General features: G+C 49.9%; 1 protein-coding gene across 1 annotated transcript in view; it reads right to left on the bottom strand.

Annotated features, from left to right (window-relative positions):
• The window catches only part of CEL (carboxyl ester lipase), a 42,200-nt gene extending 23,262 nt beyond the window's left edge, over positions 1 to 18,938 (bottom strand). Inside the window, exons 1-4 of the mRNA XM_069612140.1 lie at positions 18,687 to 18,938; positions 5,009 to 5,162; positions 2,914 to 3,036; positions 147 to 344 (exon numbers count right to left, since the gene is read on the bottom strand). Coding sequence (XP_069468241.1) covers positions 147 to 344; positions 2,914 to 3,036; positions 5,009 to 5,162; positions 18,687 to 18,899 — 688 coding nt within the window. The 5' untranslated portion in view covers positions 18,900 to 18,938. The remainder of the gene's footprint in view (positions 1 to 146; positions 345 to 2,913; positions 3,037 to 5,008; positions 5,163 to 18,686) is intronic.
• Between the last annotated feature and the right edge of the window lie 333 nt (positions 18,939 to 19,271).

Here is a 19,271-nt window from a genome sequence, read left to right as displayed (position 1 = left end):
CCCAGGGCGGCACCAGATGTAGGGGAGCGAGGTTGGATCCGAAGCCCACTTATCCAACGGGTTCCTTCCCACATCCCACGGGCCCCGGTGTCCAGCACCAAGAATGCTTCCGGCTGCTTTGGCCTGGCTGTGGATTTGGCACTTACCTGGTGCGCTGGCATCACCGGTGCTCATGAACCCCAGGGGGCCCACGCGGTAGTTGAATGTCACCACAATGACGTTCCCACGCACCGCCAGCTCTTCCCCATCGTACAGGTAGTTGCCCAGGAAGTTGGCTCCCTGAGCGGCGCCCAGGAGGTAACCGCCCCCGTAGATCCAGACCATGACAGGCATGTGGGTGGAGACTGTGGGAGAGAAGAGGAAGTGTCAGGCGCCCCCTAAAGCCGGCACATGAGAACTGCAGGACTTACACACTCCATCAAGGCATTAAGAACAGAGGGAGTGTGAAGGGGTTGAAGGAAATTTGAGAAGAAAGATAGGGGGAAACTAGGTCATTGAGTTATTTACAGGTGATAAAGAGGAAGTTAAACAGTAGACGAGATTCAAAGGAGAGCCAATGAAGAGATAGAGTCATGGGGGACGGACAGCGAGCATAGAATACCAACACCAGAGTGGTAGGCAGAGCGTAGAGGAGCAATATGAACAGCAGAAAGACCAAAGAGGAGAGAAGAAGAGTAGATGAGTCGGGAGAAAACAAGCAAAGAGATGAGAAGTCTAGAAGCAGAGAAGATGAGGAACCGATGAGCCATGCAGGTGTTATAGAGTTGGTAGTGGCATGAACGTGAAATACTCGATACATGAGTAGAGAAGGAAAAAGAGGAGTGAACGACTACACCCAGGTTCCATGCAGTGGAAGAGATAGACAAAGAGGAGGGAGGAAAATAAATAGACAGAGGAGATAGTGGAAGTGGGATAGTGTTAGCAGGATAGAAAAGAAACCTGGTTTGAGAGGGTTTGAGGTGAAGGAAGTGAGAAGATATCCATGCTTGAATTGCAAGGAGACAGCCAGATAAGGATGAGTGAATGGAGTCAGTGAAGGGAAAGGAGGACAGAAAGATGTGAGCGTCGTCGGTATATAGATGATAGACTCCAAAGGAAGAGATAATGGACCCAAGAGAGGAGGTGTAGAGGGAAAATACAAGGGGTCCTAGGACAGAGCCTTGAGGGACACCGTGAAGCAAAGGCAGAGTAGAAGAGAGGAGGCCAGCCCAAGAGACTGAGAGACTGCGACCAGAAAGGTAGGAGTGAAACCAGTTAAGGTTTGTGCCTTGGAAACCAGGGTAAGCAAGAGATGAGAGTAGAATAGAATGGTCGACTGTGTTGAAAGCATCCAACAGATCTAGATGTGTGGATTGAGTCGTCAAGCCCACATCACAGAACACCGAAAAAGACTGCACTGGCTCTCTATTGAGCAACGACTGACCTTTAAGGGACTAGTCATAGGGCCTCATTACGAATCAGGCATTTAGGGGTTAACGGCGCCGTAAACGGCACTGACCCTTAACGCCCGATTACAAGGTCCGTTAGCGCCATGGTGATATTAACGCCTGCTTTTTGCAGGCGTTAAAATCCATGGCGCTAAGGGACCATGCTGCTAATTACGCCACCGTAATTTACGGTGGCGTAATTAGCGCCTTCCCCACTCCCATTATGCCCTATGGGGCAAAAATGGGAATGGGGAAGGGTAAAATGGGAAATGGGGATTTACCGCCCCACTCACCTTGGAATGGGGCGGTAAATCCGCCATGAACCATTATGTTAACACTGTTTACACCATGGTGGTAAGGTTACGACCCAGGCGGTAACTTACCGCCTGGGTCGTAATGAGGCCCATAGTTTTTAAATGTATATTAGGTAGCACCCCAGAATATCTCAAGGCAAAATTAAAAATGGCAATACCCAAACGTAGTTTACGTTCAAATAATCAGATGTTGTTATTTCAACCACGCACGATCACAAAAAAACGAGGCAGGACAAGTTATGCAGCCTGGGGCCCAAGAAATTGGAATATGATTCCAATTCATCTGAAACAGTGTGCAACGCTGCAACAGTTCAGGAAACGGTTGAAGACGTTCTTGTTTGAAGGTTAATAAAGGATACTGATATATGATCCTAAAAAAAAGAAATCTGCTTCTCCTTATGACTCTGCCTGTCATTTGACTAAGAATGACTTCTGAACCCCACCTGCATTTATGTCTTGTCCATGTGAGCGCCCTGAGACCTTTGGGTGAGAGCTGCGCCATACAAGAAAATATTTAGTTAGTTAGTTAATCTACCAGAAGAAGGAAAGTTTAGAATAACATGATGTTAGGAGTAAATTGGAAACCATAAGAAGAGCAGATTCGGTAGAGTGATGGGTCTAAATCCAAATTGGGGGGTGGGGGGGAGGAGAGAGAGAGAGAGAGAGAGAGAGAGGGGGGGGGGAGAGAGAGAGAGAGAGAGAGAGAGAGAGGAGAGAGAGAGAAGAGAGGGAGAGGGAGAGGGAGAGGGAGAGAGAGAGAGAGAGAGAGTTCTGATGTCTTTGGGTGTATTTGTAACTGTGGTAAGTCTAGATTTACAGATGCATCTGTGTTCATGTGACTTTGTATCTATATATCTGCATCTGGTCTTGATTTGCATGTGTGTCTTTTGTTGGTCACATAACATGAGAGTGTTCTGGACACGACAATGACAAACTATCACAAACTCAGTGGGTCACAGTAAAATCAGATGTATTTGACAAATACCACTGATTTTACCGCACACACCCTGGACATTCTGGAAACGTGGGTGCACAGCTAGGTCAGCCACGGGGGACAGGCCTCTCCCGGCGCCCTGCACGCGCTGCCTGTGCCCTGTCGCCGCATGAGTGGCCTGGGCGAGAGGGCTGTCCCGCAAGGCCAGGTCCACAGGACACCAGCATCAGTCACTCACTTCCTTTCCTGGACTGTGGGATCCAGACATTCAGGTACAGGCAGTCCGTGCTCCCGAACACGTCCGACTGGTCGATCTTCGCCTGCAAGCAGCGGGGCTTGAACTCTTGGGTCTTCAGCGTCCCTGAGGAAAGAAAACAGTGGTCGAAGTGTAAGAAAAAAAGGAAGAGGAACTATGTTCCCCTGCCTCGCCCACTTCTGCTCCCGCACAAGTCGTTCACGCCCCACTCACCAGGCACCCCGTACTCAACCCCCCACAATGCAAACACCATACCTTCCTTTTGTCCACTGCACCCCAAAATGATGCATTTACAGTACTTTTAAGGCAGACAAGAACACAAAGAAAGAAAATGCAGCATTTAAATAACAACCATTATAAGGTCATTGTCCCCCACCTTCAAATCACCCACCATTCCCACCTCTTAAGAGACACACCAAGGGCTAAAGCCACGCACCCCTTCACCCAATATCTGTGCAGACACTTTTTGTTCTGCACCAATCCATGATTAATTGCAGAAAACACATATCCGTGTGGAGAACAGGGCTTTGTGACTGCTTGACTCATTACAAGTGTGGCAGTCTGGAAATAAGGGTGCCGGTTGCACCATACCACCACACTCCAAATCTGTCTTTCTGGACCATTGCCCCCCGCAGTTCTGACCTGCTGGCCGCAACGGCCCCGGTAGGCAGAGTTGTCAAGGAAGCACCGTTAGCAACGGTGCTGTTGCTTCTGTGTCCCGCTTCCCATGGAGTCCTATAGAACTCCACGGGAATGGGGACTTACACTTTCCGCCGCCTGATATCCTGGGACGCCGGGACTTGTATTGTCCCAGGGCACCGGGATCTAAGGCGGCGGAAACGGTGCTACCGGTTCGGCAGCAACCCACTGGTAGCACCAACGAGTTATCGCCAAACTCGTAATGAGGCCCAATGAGCGTGATGTCCCAGGCAGTCTATACATCCCAGCACCTGCAAGACAGCTCAACATGGTGTGCCACTGGAGTGTTAACCGCACCACCCAGGTTCAAATCCCCAGTAGAGACGAAGTTACTAACTAAAGGTATCCTTCACTGCCGACCGATGGTCTGGGTTAAATAAAGTAAGGGAACGATCACTGATTTCCCAAAAATGTAAGGGAACGTGGTACCCTTTAGTTCCCACCCATTTTTACCTCTGGAAAAAACAGTATAACATTAACATGCAGAATTATTTGTGGATCTCATGCCTGTTGTTGGGTTATCCCTCATCCCTGCCTGATCCCGGGCATCACACGCCTCATGCCTCTTGCCCTCCACCTCCCGTCTCTGTGCCCTGCTCTCCCACCCCTATTGGTAAATTGGGGGTCCTCCCCCTTCTTGCGGGACGCCTTATGCTTCTGAATGTCTACGCCGAATGGCCAGATCTGTCCCAGACCTGTAGAGGTCAGCCGCCTGTAGAGGAACATAGAGGACCCCATGTGTTATCTCTACCAGTCGACCAGGGCCATACAGCAAAAAGCACAGAGGGGTCCTGTCTTCACAACACCACTGGAACCCAATAAGTAGGCATGACGTGTAAACAGGGAGACGCAAGGTACAGGGGTCTGCATTAGTTAGGACATTACAATTTGAAGCCTGTAAGCAGAAGGCAACATGGTTGCGCTATATAAACCACCAAAACAAGCTAAACATTCTCTGTCACCCAGTTCTGGCTTTTTAAAACTGCAGCACTGTGCATGCTGGGACTTGTAGGCCCATAACTAAAATAGAACAACCTATTCTTTACTGTATTAATTTCAGCTGCCTAAATAATTGCGTCCCTCTTTGGCTTTCTCCCCACCCGTCTACCAGAAGGTGTATTGGGTTGGGTCTTCTGGAGCTAGCTTCTTCCTCTTTTCATCAGGCAGTCTTGATGAGGAGCGGTCACCCATCTGCTTATTGAATTATGCTTGGGAGGATAGCTCAGCGGCAACGCGCTCGCCTTGGAAGCAAGACGACAGAGCAACACAGGTTCGATCCTCGGGTCTGCGCTTAGAAACCTCTGGGTATTAAGCGCAATATAAATAACCTATCGTATCATATCAAGGCTTACACCAGATCACAGGTTGCGGCTCTTACCTTTCCAACCGGGGTGTGGCTCGGGCTTCTCGAAGCTCTTGGTAGGACCGGCAAATGGGATACCTTTGAAGATATCGATGTAGTCGGCAAAAAGGAGCCCAAGCTTCTTGCTTGTGCCTTCGACCATGCCACCTTCGGTGTGCACGACACCAAGCTGGTGGGGGAGAAAAGAGCTTCTGAATTACATAGAAAATCATTGCTAGCCCCGCCCACTGCCATTGCTAGCCCCGCCCCCTGCCACACTTATCAGCAGTGTCTCAGTGGGTACAATGGGAATAGTACATCACACTAGACCGGCCGCCTGTAACCTGCTGCCCTCCAGATGTTTGGACTATATTGCTGTGATCCCTCACAACTGGCGAAATTGACTACAGCTGATGGGAGTTGAAGTCCAAAACATCTGGAGAGCTAAAGGTTGCAGACCTCTACACTGGACAGTACGTAGGGCCCCCCTATCGTCTTGAAAGTTCTGTGCTATGCCCACCTTACAAATGCAATCACTCAGTCGCCCCTCCACCTGTGGGTCGGGCTGTACCCACCTTGAAGCTATCGGGACCCATTCGCAGGTCAATGGATGAGGTGTCCTTGATAGGGGCAGTAGCATTCTGGCAACTATTGGAGCTCATCAGCAGAGTTCAGGCCTCCACCAGATACATGGCATGCACAAGTAGACACAGCTGGGCTTTAAGGGGCAGGGTTGTTCAGACACGCAGGGTAGGTGCAAGGAGGAAACAGACTAGGTCCCCAGAGGGTGATAGGAATAGGACAGAGGCAAGGGCTAGGAGTAGCTGCGACATCGCAAAGGAAGCTTGATTTTGTTCCTTTATCCCCACTTTCCTGTTCCCCAGCAATGGTTAGGTACCCCACAACGAGGGTGGAAGTCAGCAGAAGGGCGAAAGAAAGCACCAGCAGCCAGTGACCCAGCATAATACGCTCCTCGGGGATTCGTGTTTGTGTCCCATGTCGCGGTTAGAGGATGACTCGAGAAGAAAGTGTGTGGAATGTGTGCAGAGTCGGCCACGCTACAGATGCGTTCATTGGCGCATGCTTAGAGTATGCAAATGAAGCCATTGCTGGATGACTGAGGTCTTTCCTGTCATCACTGGTACTTTCTGGGATTAAGATCCACATCTCGTCCTCGTTGGTACCCAATGAGATTATGATTCCCATCCCTTTCACCGTTGATACCTTTGGCATTTCGATATGCATCCTGGTCATTTTTGGTACCCTATGAGATTATTATCCCCATCCCTGTCACCGCTGATATGTTCAGGATTACGAACCACATCCTGGTTATCGTTGGACCCTACGAGATTATGATCCCCATCCCTGTCACCGCTGATATGTTCAGGATTACGAACCACATCCTGGTTATCGTTGGACCCTACGAGATTATGATCCCCATCCCTGTCACCGCTGATATGTTCAGGATTACGAACCACATCCTGGTTATCGTTGGACCCTACGAGATTATGATCCCCATCCCTGTCACCGCTGATATGTTCAGGATTACGAACCACATCCTGGTTATCGTTGGACCCTACGAGATTAGGATCCCCATCCCTGTCACCGCTGATATGTTCAGGATTACGACCCACATCCTGGTTATCGTTGGACCCTACGAGATTATGATCCCCATCCCTGTCACCTCTGATATGTTCAGGATTACGAACCACATCCTGATTATCGTTGGACCCTACGAGATTATGATCCCCATCCTTGTCACTGTTGATACCTTTGTTATTACAATCTGCTTTCTATCATCATTGGTACTTTCTGGGATTAAGATCCACATCCCGTCCTTGTTGGTACCCAATGAGATTATGATCTGCATCCCTATCACAATTGGTACCTTCTGGGATTACAATTTGTGGGCCTCGGCTACTTCATTGGAGCCATGCAGTGAAAGGTACTCCATAGGGTCTTCAGCAAAGGAGAGTATGAAGGAGGAAGTAACTGGGAAAGTTTGGTTATATCCTTCAGCTTGACACTAGTGATGTGAGAAAGCTCTCAACATGGAGTTAGATGCTGGATATGTCACTCTTGCTCTCAGCCCGGTCATCTGTGCCAGGAGTCGAGAAGTCCCACAGGAAGTTGCCCATCCCCAACAAGCAAAGCCCTAGATCTAGACTTTACCCGGCAGTACAATTGTGGCTATAACGGAGATAGACTTCGACCTCAGCAGGTCCTTCTTCTTCAGAAAGCTTGAGGCACCCTTCCCTACACTGACCCGAAACTGGCCATCTGGCATCATGGGAGAGATGGCCGTTCAACACATTGCGTTCACCCCACTTGAGCTACTTGCAGCCTCTGTGTTCATCCTAGCGAACAACCAAACGCAAGAGGACGTGGCTCCTGAATTAGGTTCCTCAGCAGGTGTGGTGCCCTGACCAGCTTGAGAGATGCTGAACTTGCCACCAGGCTCTTCTGTTTCAAGATGACGCTATGTGTCTTCTGGGAATAAGAGCACCCCTTTCACCCCATAAGTGCCAGATGGTCTTTCAGGGTGCTGGTGCCAATGGCTGCACACCCATATCAAGCAAGAGCTGTGTGGCTGATTCCCAGAGTGAAAATTATAATTGTTCTTTTATAACGCGCTTAATACCAAAGATTGGTTTCTAAGCGCGGGATTGAGATTCAAACCTGTGTTGCGCTGCATTGTCTTGCTTCCAAGATGAACGCATTCTGGACCCGGCTGAGTGGTCCCAACACCAGTGACCCGACGGTGCTGGTGGAAAGGCAGCAGAAGAAGTGATTATTTTGACTTATTTTTTTTATTTGTTCTTGGACCTATCAGAGTGGTCCGAGTACTGGTGGCTGGGCAGCGCTGCTGGAGAGATAGCAGAAGGGTGAGTACCGGTGGCCAGGGGGTGCTGGTGGAGGGAAAGCAGAAGGGATCCTTTGGCGGTCGGAACCCGCCGGTTGTTTGGCAGAGTGGAGGCCTGTCCATGTCCGCTGCAAACAGTGGAATGATGACGTCACGTGCGTGGAGTGTTGGCACGTTTGTCCACGCACCACGTGGCTATGCTGCAACATGCGGCGCAGAGATGCCGGCAAACGGTTGCCATGGGTTGCAGGGTTCCAACAGAGATCTAACCCTGAGCTCTGTGCCGATGACAGAGCGGTTTGTGTATGGGTGCATTTGTAACGCGGGGGGTGGGGAGGTCCTTCCAAGTGCCACTTTTGCATGGAGCTAATTCTGTTACGGGGCCCCCGAAATCGATTGGGCGGTCGGGACAGCAAGTACTGGTTGGCCAGCTCGCAGTGGAGCAACACTCGCGTGACAGCCATGGTAGGAGCAGCTGAACTGAGGAGGAAACCGGTGAGGAGGAAGCACTCGGGCATGTCAAAGTGGAACCTTGGAGGCCCCTAATTTGTACTGTGACAGTGGGGGCATATTAGCTGCATCTTGGTCCACAGGTGTGGGAACACTAATGATTTAATTGTTACTGTGTTGGTAGAGGTTGGTCCTTTTCGTTGTGCAGGTGTAGTGACATCTGGGTTAGAAGATGTATAAGGGGTTGGCCATGGGTAAATGTTGTTGTGGGCCTGTTGCACTGGTGGTGAATGTTTGTGTTGTGGCCCTTGGGTGCCCCATTAGATTTGTATACTTTTCCCAGGTGTATTGTGTGTTAACATGTCTTTCCTTTCCAGGGGGATCCATGGACATGTGGCTCCAGGGTGTTCCACCTGGGGTCGGGACATTTTGGACATGTGGGTGTGGGGTTCCGATGGACTTGATACTATAAGTTTCCAAATGTTTCACCTCAGGTTTTACTGTTTACGCTCATGTTGTGTTTCCATTTCATGTCTTATTTAATGTTGTGTGTTCTGTCTGTTATTGTCCTACGGCATACCAGGCGGGTTCGGTGTCCAGTCATTTGGTCGACTGAAAACTGGTCGAATGACATTTGGTCGACGCAATTTGGTCGAAAACATAATGGTCGAATTTTTTTTATTTATTTATATATTTATTTTTCGGGTTTTCGTTTTTTAAAAAAAGGGGGTTTTAGAGAAAAAAGGGGGTTGGGGGGACCCCCCCAAAAAAATTAAAAAAAGGGGTGACCATTTGTCTGGTTGACCAATTTTTTTCGACCAAATGTCTGGTAACCGGCGGGTTCTATAGGGCAAGATGTGGTGACTGTTGCTTACAGTCAGGGTGTGAGAGTGTGTATCATTAAACTGTTGGTTAGAGTTGTGTTAGAGGACAGAATGCTGGGCGGGTTCAGTAGTTGTTGTGGCTGTTGGTTACAGTAGTGGGAGAGGACAGAACGCCGGTTGGGTTCTGTAGTTGATGTGGCTCTTGGTTACAGTAGTGGGCGAGGACAGAACGCCGGGCGGGTTCTGTAGTTGGTGTGGCTGTTGGTTGCAGTCGTGGCGTGTGAGTGGGTGCAGTGGTCATAATGTTGGTTACAATAGTGGGAGAGGACAGAACGCCGGGCGGGTTCTGCAGTTGGTGTGGCTGTTGGTTACAGTGGAGGCATAGTGAGGAATGTGACTGAGGGTTAAGGAGTACTTGGTGTGTCTGTTGATAAGGCGTAGCATGGCAACTGTTGGTTACAGGAGTTAGAATGGGTAGGTCCCAAATGTTTCGTTTATGGGGGATCCAGCAAAATAGGGACTAGTTACATAGTGTAAAACATACAACAGGATGCTCAATTACCCCTCTGTTACTCGACTTTTTGGTTGATTGCATCTTTGTCTTTTTCATATAAACGTACGTCGCGCCCACCAGCTTTTCAAATGGCAGGTTTCTGAGGAAAGCAGGCGTCTTCTCGAATCACCAAAGTTAAGCAATCTCAGCACGTACATTTATATGAAAAAGACAAAGCCGCAATCGACCAAAAAGTCGAGTACAGCCTGTTTCGAAGCCCATTTCCTGGTGCAACCACTACAGAATAAACCGACGAAAAAAAAGAAAGGTTCCACGAAGTGGCTAACAGAGAACCTTTTTTCGAGAAACCTAAGACACCGGCATCATGGCCGTTTGAACAACTTTTGCCAAATTGATAAGCAGAACGAAACAAGTTTGTTGCATAGCGCAACCCACGGAAAGGAAGTGTTTTCTCCTTTTTTTGCAAAAGAAATCATCCTTTAGTCCAACTACGAGTGAATATGAAGCACCCGATAAAAACTGTGCATGAACTGGGGATTTGTTACTCAACTGTTGGTTACAGTCACTGGTTAGTTTGGTGGACTGCTGGTTACAGTCCAGGCGTAGTGGGTGGTGTGACGGTTGGTTTACAGGGGAGTTGTCGTTGGGTGTGACTGTTGGTTACAGTCGTGGCATATTATGGGCAGATGTCAGGGGCAGATCATGGATTTTAAGGCTGTTAGTGTTTGCCTTTTCTCATGTTTCCTTGTTGAGGGAGCGGAGTTAGTGGTAGGTTGGGAGTTGTCTTGTGTTAGCGAGTTTTCTTTTCGGAGCCTGTGGTAGTGACTTTTCCTTGCATAGTGGGTGTGCGTTGCCTGTATGTTGTGCGGGTAAGCACATTTCCTTTTCCATGTGTATTCCATCTTCATGTGGTTTTTGAGGTGTTGGTGCAACTTATTTACCACAGGCGTGGTTTGAGCATTGGCCGTGTCCACATCTGGATTAGGGGTGCTAGTGGTTTCTTATTTGATCTGTGTGCTGGCCACATGTTGGCTTTTGTGAGGAGCTTGTTGTTGTTGGTGGGTTTTACTTAGTTTTAGGTAATGCAGAGGGAAAGGTGTTGTAATGTGAATTATGGGTCATGATGTCGTGGACAGCAAGGTGTGTGGAATGTACCGATGTCAGGTTGGAGTGTTGATGTGTGAGCAGCTCTGAGTGTACCAAGTCTATCAGTTAAGAAGTGGAAGCTGGCTGGATGGAATGTGCCAGTGTCTCTGTATCAAGTAACATACTTGGAACAAACTTACCTACCTATGAAACGTACCTGCTGGCTCTGGCGTGGTGTGTAACCTAACGAACCCCACCACCTCAGTATGCCCCAAAACTGTGGAATACCATCTTCCTGCAGATCACACTGACCCCCTCACTCCAGAAATTCAGGCATGGAAGCTAGACGTGCCAGCAATCGAGACCCCCCCTGTGACTCTGAAATCCCACTACCCACCTCTCACTTGGAGAATCCCTTGACCCACCATTGAACTATTTTTTCTTGCCACACCTGCTCCTTGCTTAACTAGCCCTGAATAATCTCTCTATGTCGACCTTTACTGTACGTCACTGCAGGCTCAACACGTGGAATGCACAGCACTTCTCTGCTGCTTGAACCTAGGGTCCTGCTTTATATATGTAATGTTATATGGCATTTGTACAGCACCTAATGCCATTGGTATGGCCTCAAAGTGCTGCTAGGGGTGAAATAGTTCAAAAATATTAGTATGGAAGTTAAGAACTGCAAAAATCGCAGTGCATCCAAGATTTGGGAGCGTGAGAGAGTCCATGGGTATCAGTGCAAGTTCAGAGCACTCCTGCGACCCCACCATACACCTTCAAGTCACTACAAACAGACAGTCCACATTCACAGCACCCACCACCCAGAAACCTGAGCCTGTTCACTTCAATAGCGGGGTCGTGCAACACCTGCACTTACGGGCATAGCCGTGCACCATACCAAACACCTTTGACATTGGCGTTGACTTTCTACACTGTGAACATGGACCCTTCCTAGAAAGATATACGCATACGGCATGTCGTGGCAGATGAATTATTCTGGTGTGACTGGTGGGGGTTTGTTTGTCAGGAGTATGGTGATTGTGGCCAAACTGGAAAGGGACTAACCTCCACCTGTCCGCCCTTCCATCTCAATGCCCCATGCCCTAGCCACTATGGTGAATGTGGCCAAACTAGAAAGGGACTAACCGCTACCTGTCCTCCCTCCCATCTCATCGCCCCATGCCCTAGCCACTATGGTGATTGTGGCCAAACTAGAAAGGGACTAACCTCCCCCTGTCCGTCCTTCCATCTCAATACCTGTGCCCTAGCCACTATGGTGATTGTGGCCAAACTAGAAAGGGACTAACCTCCACCTGTCCGCCCTTCCATCTCAATGCCTGTGCCCTAGCCACTATGGTGATTGTGGCCAAACTAGAAAGGGACTAACCTCCACCTGCCCACCCTTCCATCTCAAAGCCTGTGCCCTAGCCACTATGGTGATTGTGTCCAAACTAGAAAGGGACTAACCTCCACCTGTCCGCCCTTCCATCTCAATGACCCATGCCCTAGCCACTATGGTGAATGTGGCCAAACTAGAAAGGGACTAACCTCCACCTGTCCGCCCTTCCATCTCAACGCCCCATGCCCTAGCCACTATGGTGAATGTGGCCAAACTAGAAAGGGACTAACCTCCACCTGTCCTCCCTCCCATCTCAACGCCCCATGCCCTAGCCACTATGGTGATTGTGGCAAAACTAGAAAGGGACTAACCTCCCCCTGTCCGCCCTTCCATCTCAACGCCTGTGCCCAAGCCACTAAGGTGATTGTGGCCAAACTAGAAAGGGACTAACCTCCACCTGTCCGCCCTTCCATCTCAACGCTTGTGCCCTAGCCACTATGGTGATTGTGGCCAAACTAGAAAGGGATTAACCTCCATCTGTCCGCCCTTCCATCTCAACGCCTGTGCCCTAGCCACTATGGTGATTGTGGCCAAACTAGAAAGGGATTAACCTCCACCTGCCAACCCTTCCATCTCAACGCCCCATGCCCTAGCCACTATGGTGATTGTGGCCAAACTAGAAAGGGATTGACCTCCACCTGTGCGCCCTTCCATCTCAACGCCCCATGCCCTAGCCACTATGGTGATTCTGGCCAAACTAGAAAGGGATTGACCTCCACCTGCCAACCCTTCCATCTCAACGCCCCATGCCCTAGCCACTATGGTGATTGTGGCCAAACTAGAAAGGGACTAACCTCCACCTGTCCTCCCTCCCATCTCAACGCCCCATGCCCTAGCCACTATGGTGATTGTGGCCAAACTAGAAAGGGACTAACCTCCCCCTGTCCGCCCTTCCATCCCAACGCCTGTGCCCAAGCCACTATGGTGATTGTGGCCAAACTAGAAAGGTACTAACCTCCACCTGTCCACCCTTCCATCTCAACGCCCCATGCTCTAGCCACTATGGTGATTGTGGCCAAACTAGAAAAGGACTAACCTCCACATGTCCGCCCTTCCATCTCAACGCCTGTGCCCTAGCCACTATGGTGATTGTGGCCAAACTAGAAAGGGATTAACCTCCACCTGCCAACCCTTCCATCTCAACGCCCCATGCCCTAGCCACTATGGTGATTGTGGCCAAACTAGAAAGGGACTAACCTCCCCCTGTCCGCCCTTCCATCTCAATACCTGTGCCCAAGCCACTAAGGTGATTGTGGCCAAACTAGAAAGGGACTAACCTCCACCTGTCCGCCCTTCCATCTCAACGCTTGTGCCCTAGCCACTATGGTGATTGTGGCCAAACTAGAAAGGGATTGACCTCCACCTGTGCGCCCTTCCATCTCAACGCCCCATGCCCTACCCACTATGGTGATTGTGGCCAAACTAGAAAGGGATTAACCTCCACCCGTCCACCCTTCCATCTCAATGCCCCATGCCCTAGCCACTATGGTGATTGTGGCCAAACTAGAAAGGGATTAACCTCCACCTGCCAACCCTTCCATCTCAACGCCCCATGCCCTAGCCACTATGCTGATTGTGGCCAAACTAGAAAGGGATTGACCTCCACCTGTGCGCCCTTCCATCTCAACGCCCCATGCCCTACCCACTATGGTGATTGTGGCCAAACTAGAAAGGGATTAACCTCCACCCGTCCACCCTTCCATCGCAACGCCCCATGCCCTAGCCACTATGGTGATTGTGGCCAAACTAGAAAGGGATTAACCTCCACCCGTCCACCCTTCCATCGCAACGCCCCATGCCCTACCCACTATGGTGATTGTGGCCAAATTAGAAAGGGATTAACCTCCACCCGTCCACCCTTCCATCTCAACGCCCCATGCCCTAGCCACTATGGTGATTGTGGCCAAACTAGAAAGGGATTGACCTCCACCCGTGCGCCCTTCCATCTCAACGCCCCATGCCCTACCCACTATGGCGATTATGGCCAAACTAGAAAGGGATTAACCTCCACCCGTCCACCCTTCCATCGCAACGCCCCATGCCCTAGCCACTATGGTGATTGTGGCCAAACTAGAAAGGGACTAACCTCCCCCTGTCCGCCCTTCCATCTCAATACCTGTGCCCAAGCCACTAAGGTGATTGTGTCCAAACTAGAAAGGGACTAACCTCCACCTGTCCGCCCTTCCATCTCAACGCTTGTGCCCTAGCCACTATGGTGATTGTGGCCAAACTAGAAAGGGATTGACCTCCACCTGTGCGCCCTTCCATCTCAACGCCCCATGCCCTACCCACTATGGTGATTATGGCCAAACTAGAAAGGGATTAACCTCCACCCGTCCACCCTTCCATCTCAATGCCCCATGCCCTAGCCACTATGGTGATTGTGGCCAAACTAGAAAGGGATTAACCTCCACCTGCCAACCCTTCCATCTCAACGCCCCATGCCCTAGCCACTATGGTGATTGTGGCCAAACTAGAAAGGGATTGACCTCCACCTGTGCGCCCTTCCATCTCAACGCCCCATGCCCTACCCACTATGGTGATTGTGGCCAAACTAGAAAGGGATTAACCTCCACCCGTCCACCCTTCCATCGCAACGCCCCATGCCCTAGCCACTATGGTGATTGTGGCCAAACTAGAAAGGGATTAACCTCCACCCGTCCACCCTTCCATCGCAACGCCCCATGCCCTACCCACTATGGTGATTGTGGCCAAATTAGAAAGGGATTAACCTCCACCCGTCCACCCTTCCATCTCAACGCCCCATGCCCTAGCCACTATGGTGATTGTGGCCAAACTAGAAAGGGATTAACCTCCACCTGCCAACCCTTCCATCTCAACGCCCCATGCCCTAGCCACTATGGTGATTGTGGCCAAACTAGAAAGGGATTGACCTCCACCCGTGCGCCCTTCCATCTCAATGCCCCATGCCCTACCCACTATGGTGATTGTGGCCAAACTAGAAAGGGATTAACCTCCACCCGTCCACCCTTCCATTGCAACGCCCCATGCCCTAGCTTGAGGCACAGAAAAGTACTGCGATGTGGACTGAGTGGAGCTGAATGTGTGGCTGTCCCTCTCATTCAAAGCACTTAATGGCTCAGAGTGATAGGTTATAACCAGCTCAGCCTGTAGGGCCGCGGTCATTCCATGAAACAGTGGTATCCATTCAATTCACTGCAGGGACTCCCTCACAATTCCCCCTTTCCCCCCAAAAGTGGCACCGGAAAATCAAGTCTAAGGAGCGAAGTCAATGAATCAACAATCAATATTGCCACACGTTGGTCTACAAAACTTAAGGTCTCTACAGGTGTGGCTACAACTTGTATTCCAAACTCCAATTGACTCCAATGGGACTCCATAATGGGGAATAACACTGCGTCCCTGCCACTCCAAACCCCAATGGAATCCATAAAGGGAAATAACACCACTTCCCTGCCACCCCAAACTTCAACGGAATCCATAATGGGGCATAACATTGCTCCCCTGCCACTCCAAACTCCAACGGAATCCATAATGGGGCCTAACATTGCTCCCCTGCCACTCCAAACTCCAACGGAATCCATAATGGGGCATAACATTGCTCCCCTGCCACTCCAAACTCCAACGGAATCCATAATGGGGCATAACATTGCTCCCCTGCCACTCCAAACTCGAACGGAATCCATAATGGGGCCTAACAGTGCTCCCCTGCCACTCCAAACTCCAACGGAATCCATAATGGGGCATAACATTGCTCCCCTGCCACTCCAAACTCCAACGGAATCCATAATGGGGCATAACATTGCTCCCCTGCCACTCCAAACTCCAACGGAATCCATAATAGGGCCTAACAGTGCTCCCCTGCCACTCCAAACTCCAACGGAATCCATAATGGGGCATAACATTGCTCCCCTGCCACTCCAAACTCCAACGGAATCCATAATGGGGCCTAACATTGCTCCCCTGCCACTCCAACGGAATCCATAATGGGGCATAACATTGCTCCCCTGCCACTCCAAACTCCAACGGAATCCATAATGGGGCATAACATTGCTCCCCTGCCACGCCAAACCCCAGATGGTGTTCAATGAGATTCCATAATGGTGACAGGGAAGCAATGTTATTCACCATTATTTATTTATTTTCTTACAAATGTAAAAGTTGCAGTTATTCTATTTTACGGATTCTTCCTCTTGTAAAAATCATTAATTTTATTAAATCAAGTAAATAAAAAAATGTTTAAAAAATTAATGGTGAATAACATTGCTTCCCTGCCACTCCAAACCCCAATGGAGAATAACATTGCTTCCCTGCCACTCCAAACCACAATGGAGAATCACATTGCTTCCCTGCCACTCCAAACCCCAATGGAGAATCACATTGCTTCCCTGCCACTCCAAACCCCAATGGAGAATCACATTGCTTCCCTGCCACTCCAAACCCCAATGGAGAATAACATTGCTTCCCTGCCACTCCAAACCCCAATGGAGAATCACATTGCTTCCCTGCCACTCCAAACCACAATTGAGTCCAATGGGACTCCATAATGGGGAATAACACCACTTCCCTGCCACTCCAAACACCAATGGAATCCAAAGGGACGTTTTGTTTTGGTTACGTCAGAGGGTTGGGTCATGGGGCCATGAGATCTTCCGATTTGAGAGTCCTTCGGAGCATCAAATTAGCCAATCGGTGCTCTACTAGCAATATAGATCGTGGGGTGTGGAGACAGCACTCTTCCTTTTTTCTGAGAATGTGGACACATTTTAACATGGGCTCATCTAATTTGACATTAGTAGTGGAAAAGTGAAAACGTTCTTATTTTTCAATCTTTTTACGTAAATTAACCTCCTGACTTAGGTGTCGATTTCTTTCCTCTGTTTTGAACCTTATTTACTGTTCTCCAAATCTTATCCTGCTTTTTTTTGTCTTTCCCATGTCTGTTTTATGTTTTGGTTTTTGCGCTTTGACACCCATGGGTTTTAGCGCATAATAAATAAATATATGCAGGACTTTAAGTAAGAAAATGCAAACTGTTGGAAGCCCAAATGCCAGGAATGACACCTGATCCCACCCGAGATGGGACCACATAAGAGCTCTCTAAGCTTTCCTCGTGTGCATGTTTATAGTCTAAAAGGCATAGTAAATGGGCCCTTCCGATTACCTGCATTTTTTATTTGTGATTGACATGTTCATGATGTGATTAAAATGAACTGCCCCACAAAACATGAAACACTTGTACGAAAAAGGGTTATTGAACTTGTTTATTCAGTTATTTTTCGTTTGGGCTGTTAGGTGGCTGAGCCACCCATAAGCCTAAACTATTGCATTAGAGTACAGATGGAGAGGAACGGCATTTAAGGAGGGACACAACTTTTGTAGGTATTGTTTGGTTATTTGCCCACCCATTGACTGCCCATGGCCGTGCTAATCCCTATGGCAATTCCCACCCAGTTCCTGTCCCTCCCCACCCAAAACACACCTTCATGGGAGCTCTTTGAGCTCACTTTAATCACGCCTTACCATCAAACTTTGCACTGGAAGTGCCTGCTAGTGTTTTTCGAGAGCAGTCGTTTGAGAGTTAATAACTTAATTGGAGCTGTAAAGGCGCTACTGATGTAATAAAATTGTCTTAACCAGGTCTGCCTTCAGCCACTTGATGTATAAGCACTCTCACCGTCCTTCCTTGAAGTCCTATTAAAAATAAGCATTGACAAAGCCAACCATTTTGGCTTGTGTAGATGTATTAGGCATTTAACCAGGACTGTTATTAGATGCCCAGGTACTCGCATCATGTTGTCCCATGCTACAATCAATGGGCAGTTAATTCCACTATGGCAGTGCCTTGTAAGTCCCATTTCCATGTCCATAGAAAAAAAGCCCAAACTGTTGGCATATTGCGACCAGGTTGTGGAGAGGAGTAAATGGAACAGTCACCGGGGACGGTACATGGGTGGGCATACATAGATCAAGGACAACCGACATTGGGCATTTTTAAGTGCAGGTAGGTGGGTACGGCCAGCTGTGCTCGGGATGTGACGATGATGGGTGAAGTGCTAGAGTGGAGGCAGAGAAAGTGAGGAGGGACAGAGGAAGGTTAGAGGGGACGCAAACATGGTTGAGAGGGAAACTCGGTCCCTGGGTAGCTCTTGGGCAATTAAAATAAAGACACAGTGGATGAGATGCTGCCAGACTAGCCCAGGATCTGCTGTGCCTGTGGCACTGTCCTGCTTGGCACATGTCCGCCCCCATTGTCGATGCCACTGCCAGACTAGCCCAGGACCCGCTGTGCCTGTGGCACTGTCCTGCTTTGCACATGTCCGCCCCCATTGTCGATGCCACTGCCAGTCTAGCCAAGGACCTGCTGTGCCTGTGGCACTGTCCTGCTTTGCACGGCGTCCGCCCCCATTGTCGATGCCACTGCCAGACTAGCCCAGGCCCCTGCCAGACCAGCCCAGGTCCTGCTGTGCCTGTGGCACTGCCCCTGAAGCTGTCGTGCTTGGCACGACGGCCGCTGCCGTTGTCGAGCTGAGTGCCCTGCAGATGGGATGCCTGAACCCGCCGCTGATGGTGTCCGCATGGGTGCCACTTACCGTGGTGGCCTGCACTGCCGCCAGGCAGCAGGCGAATGCCAGGACTCGCATACCCCACGGACCCATGCTGAGTGTTTGCCAACCAGCTCCGAGCGATGAGCGGCCAAGCGAGTGAGCTTTTATATAGTCGCCCACCTGCGCCGCCACCCTGTAGACTAGCCACACCCCCGCCAAGATAGTGGCCCGGGCTCTACCTGCCCAGGGCCGCGCCATCGATCCGCCGGCGGGTATCTACCACCACTCCTGGCTCCAGCGTGTGGGAGGCGCGTCACCTGCTGCTTGCAGGATTATTTTAGGACCAGGGCCAAATGCATGGAAACTCCTTATCTCCAGATGGCAAGCTGGCACCTTCTAGTCGCTTCTTTCTTTAGCATTCGGTTGCCTGCCCCTGGCAGCTCCAACACCCACTAAATCACCCGCTTCCAGAATAGAGTAGTTTGGCCAAAATCGTGATCACGTACGTATGTTTTTTAAAATGTTTACGGTGGACGATCTACAATTTGGACTGGGGGGGGGGGGGGGGTTCTTTGAGGTGGTAACCTGCGGAGGTAAAATGAAGAAGACTGCTATTTGGGGGGGGGGGGT

Source organism: Ambystoma mexicanum, chromosome 8, assembly GCF_040938575.1.
Source record: "Ambystoma mexicanum isolate Mex_15411 chromosome 8, UKY_AmexF1_1, whole genome shotgun sequence".
In the NCBI taxonomy this organism is placed as follows: Eukaryota; Metazoa; Chordata; class Amphibia; order Caudata; family Ambystomatidae; genus Ambystoma; species Ambystoma mexicanum.
Note: the sequence above shows the minus strand (reverse complement) of the source record. Positions and strands in the feature narration are given on the sequence as shown.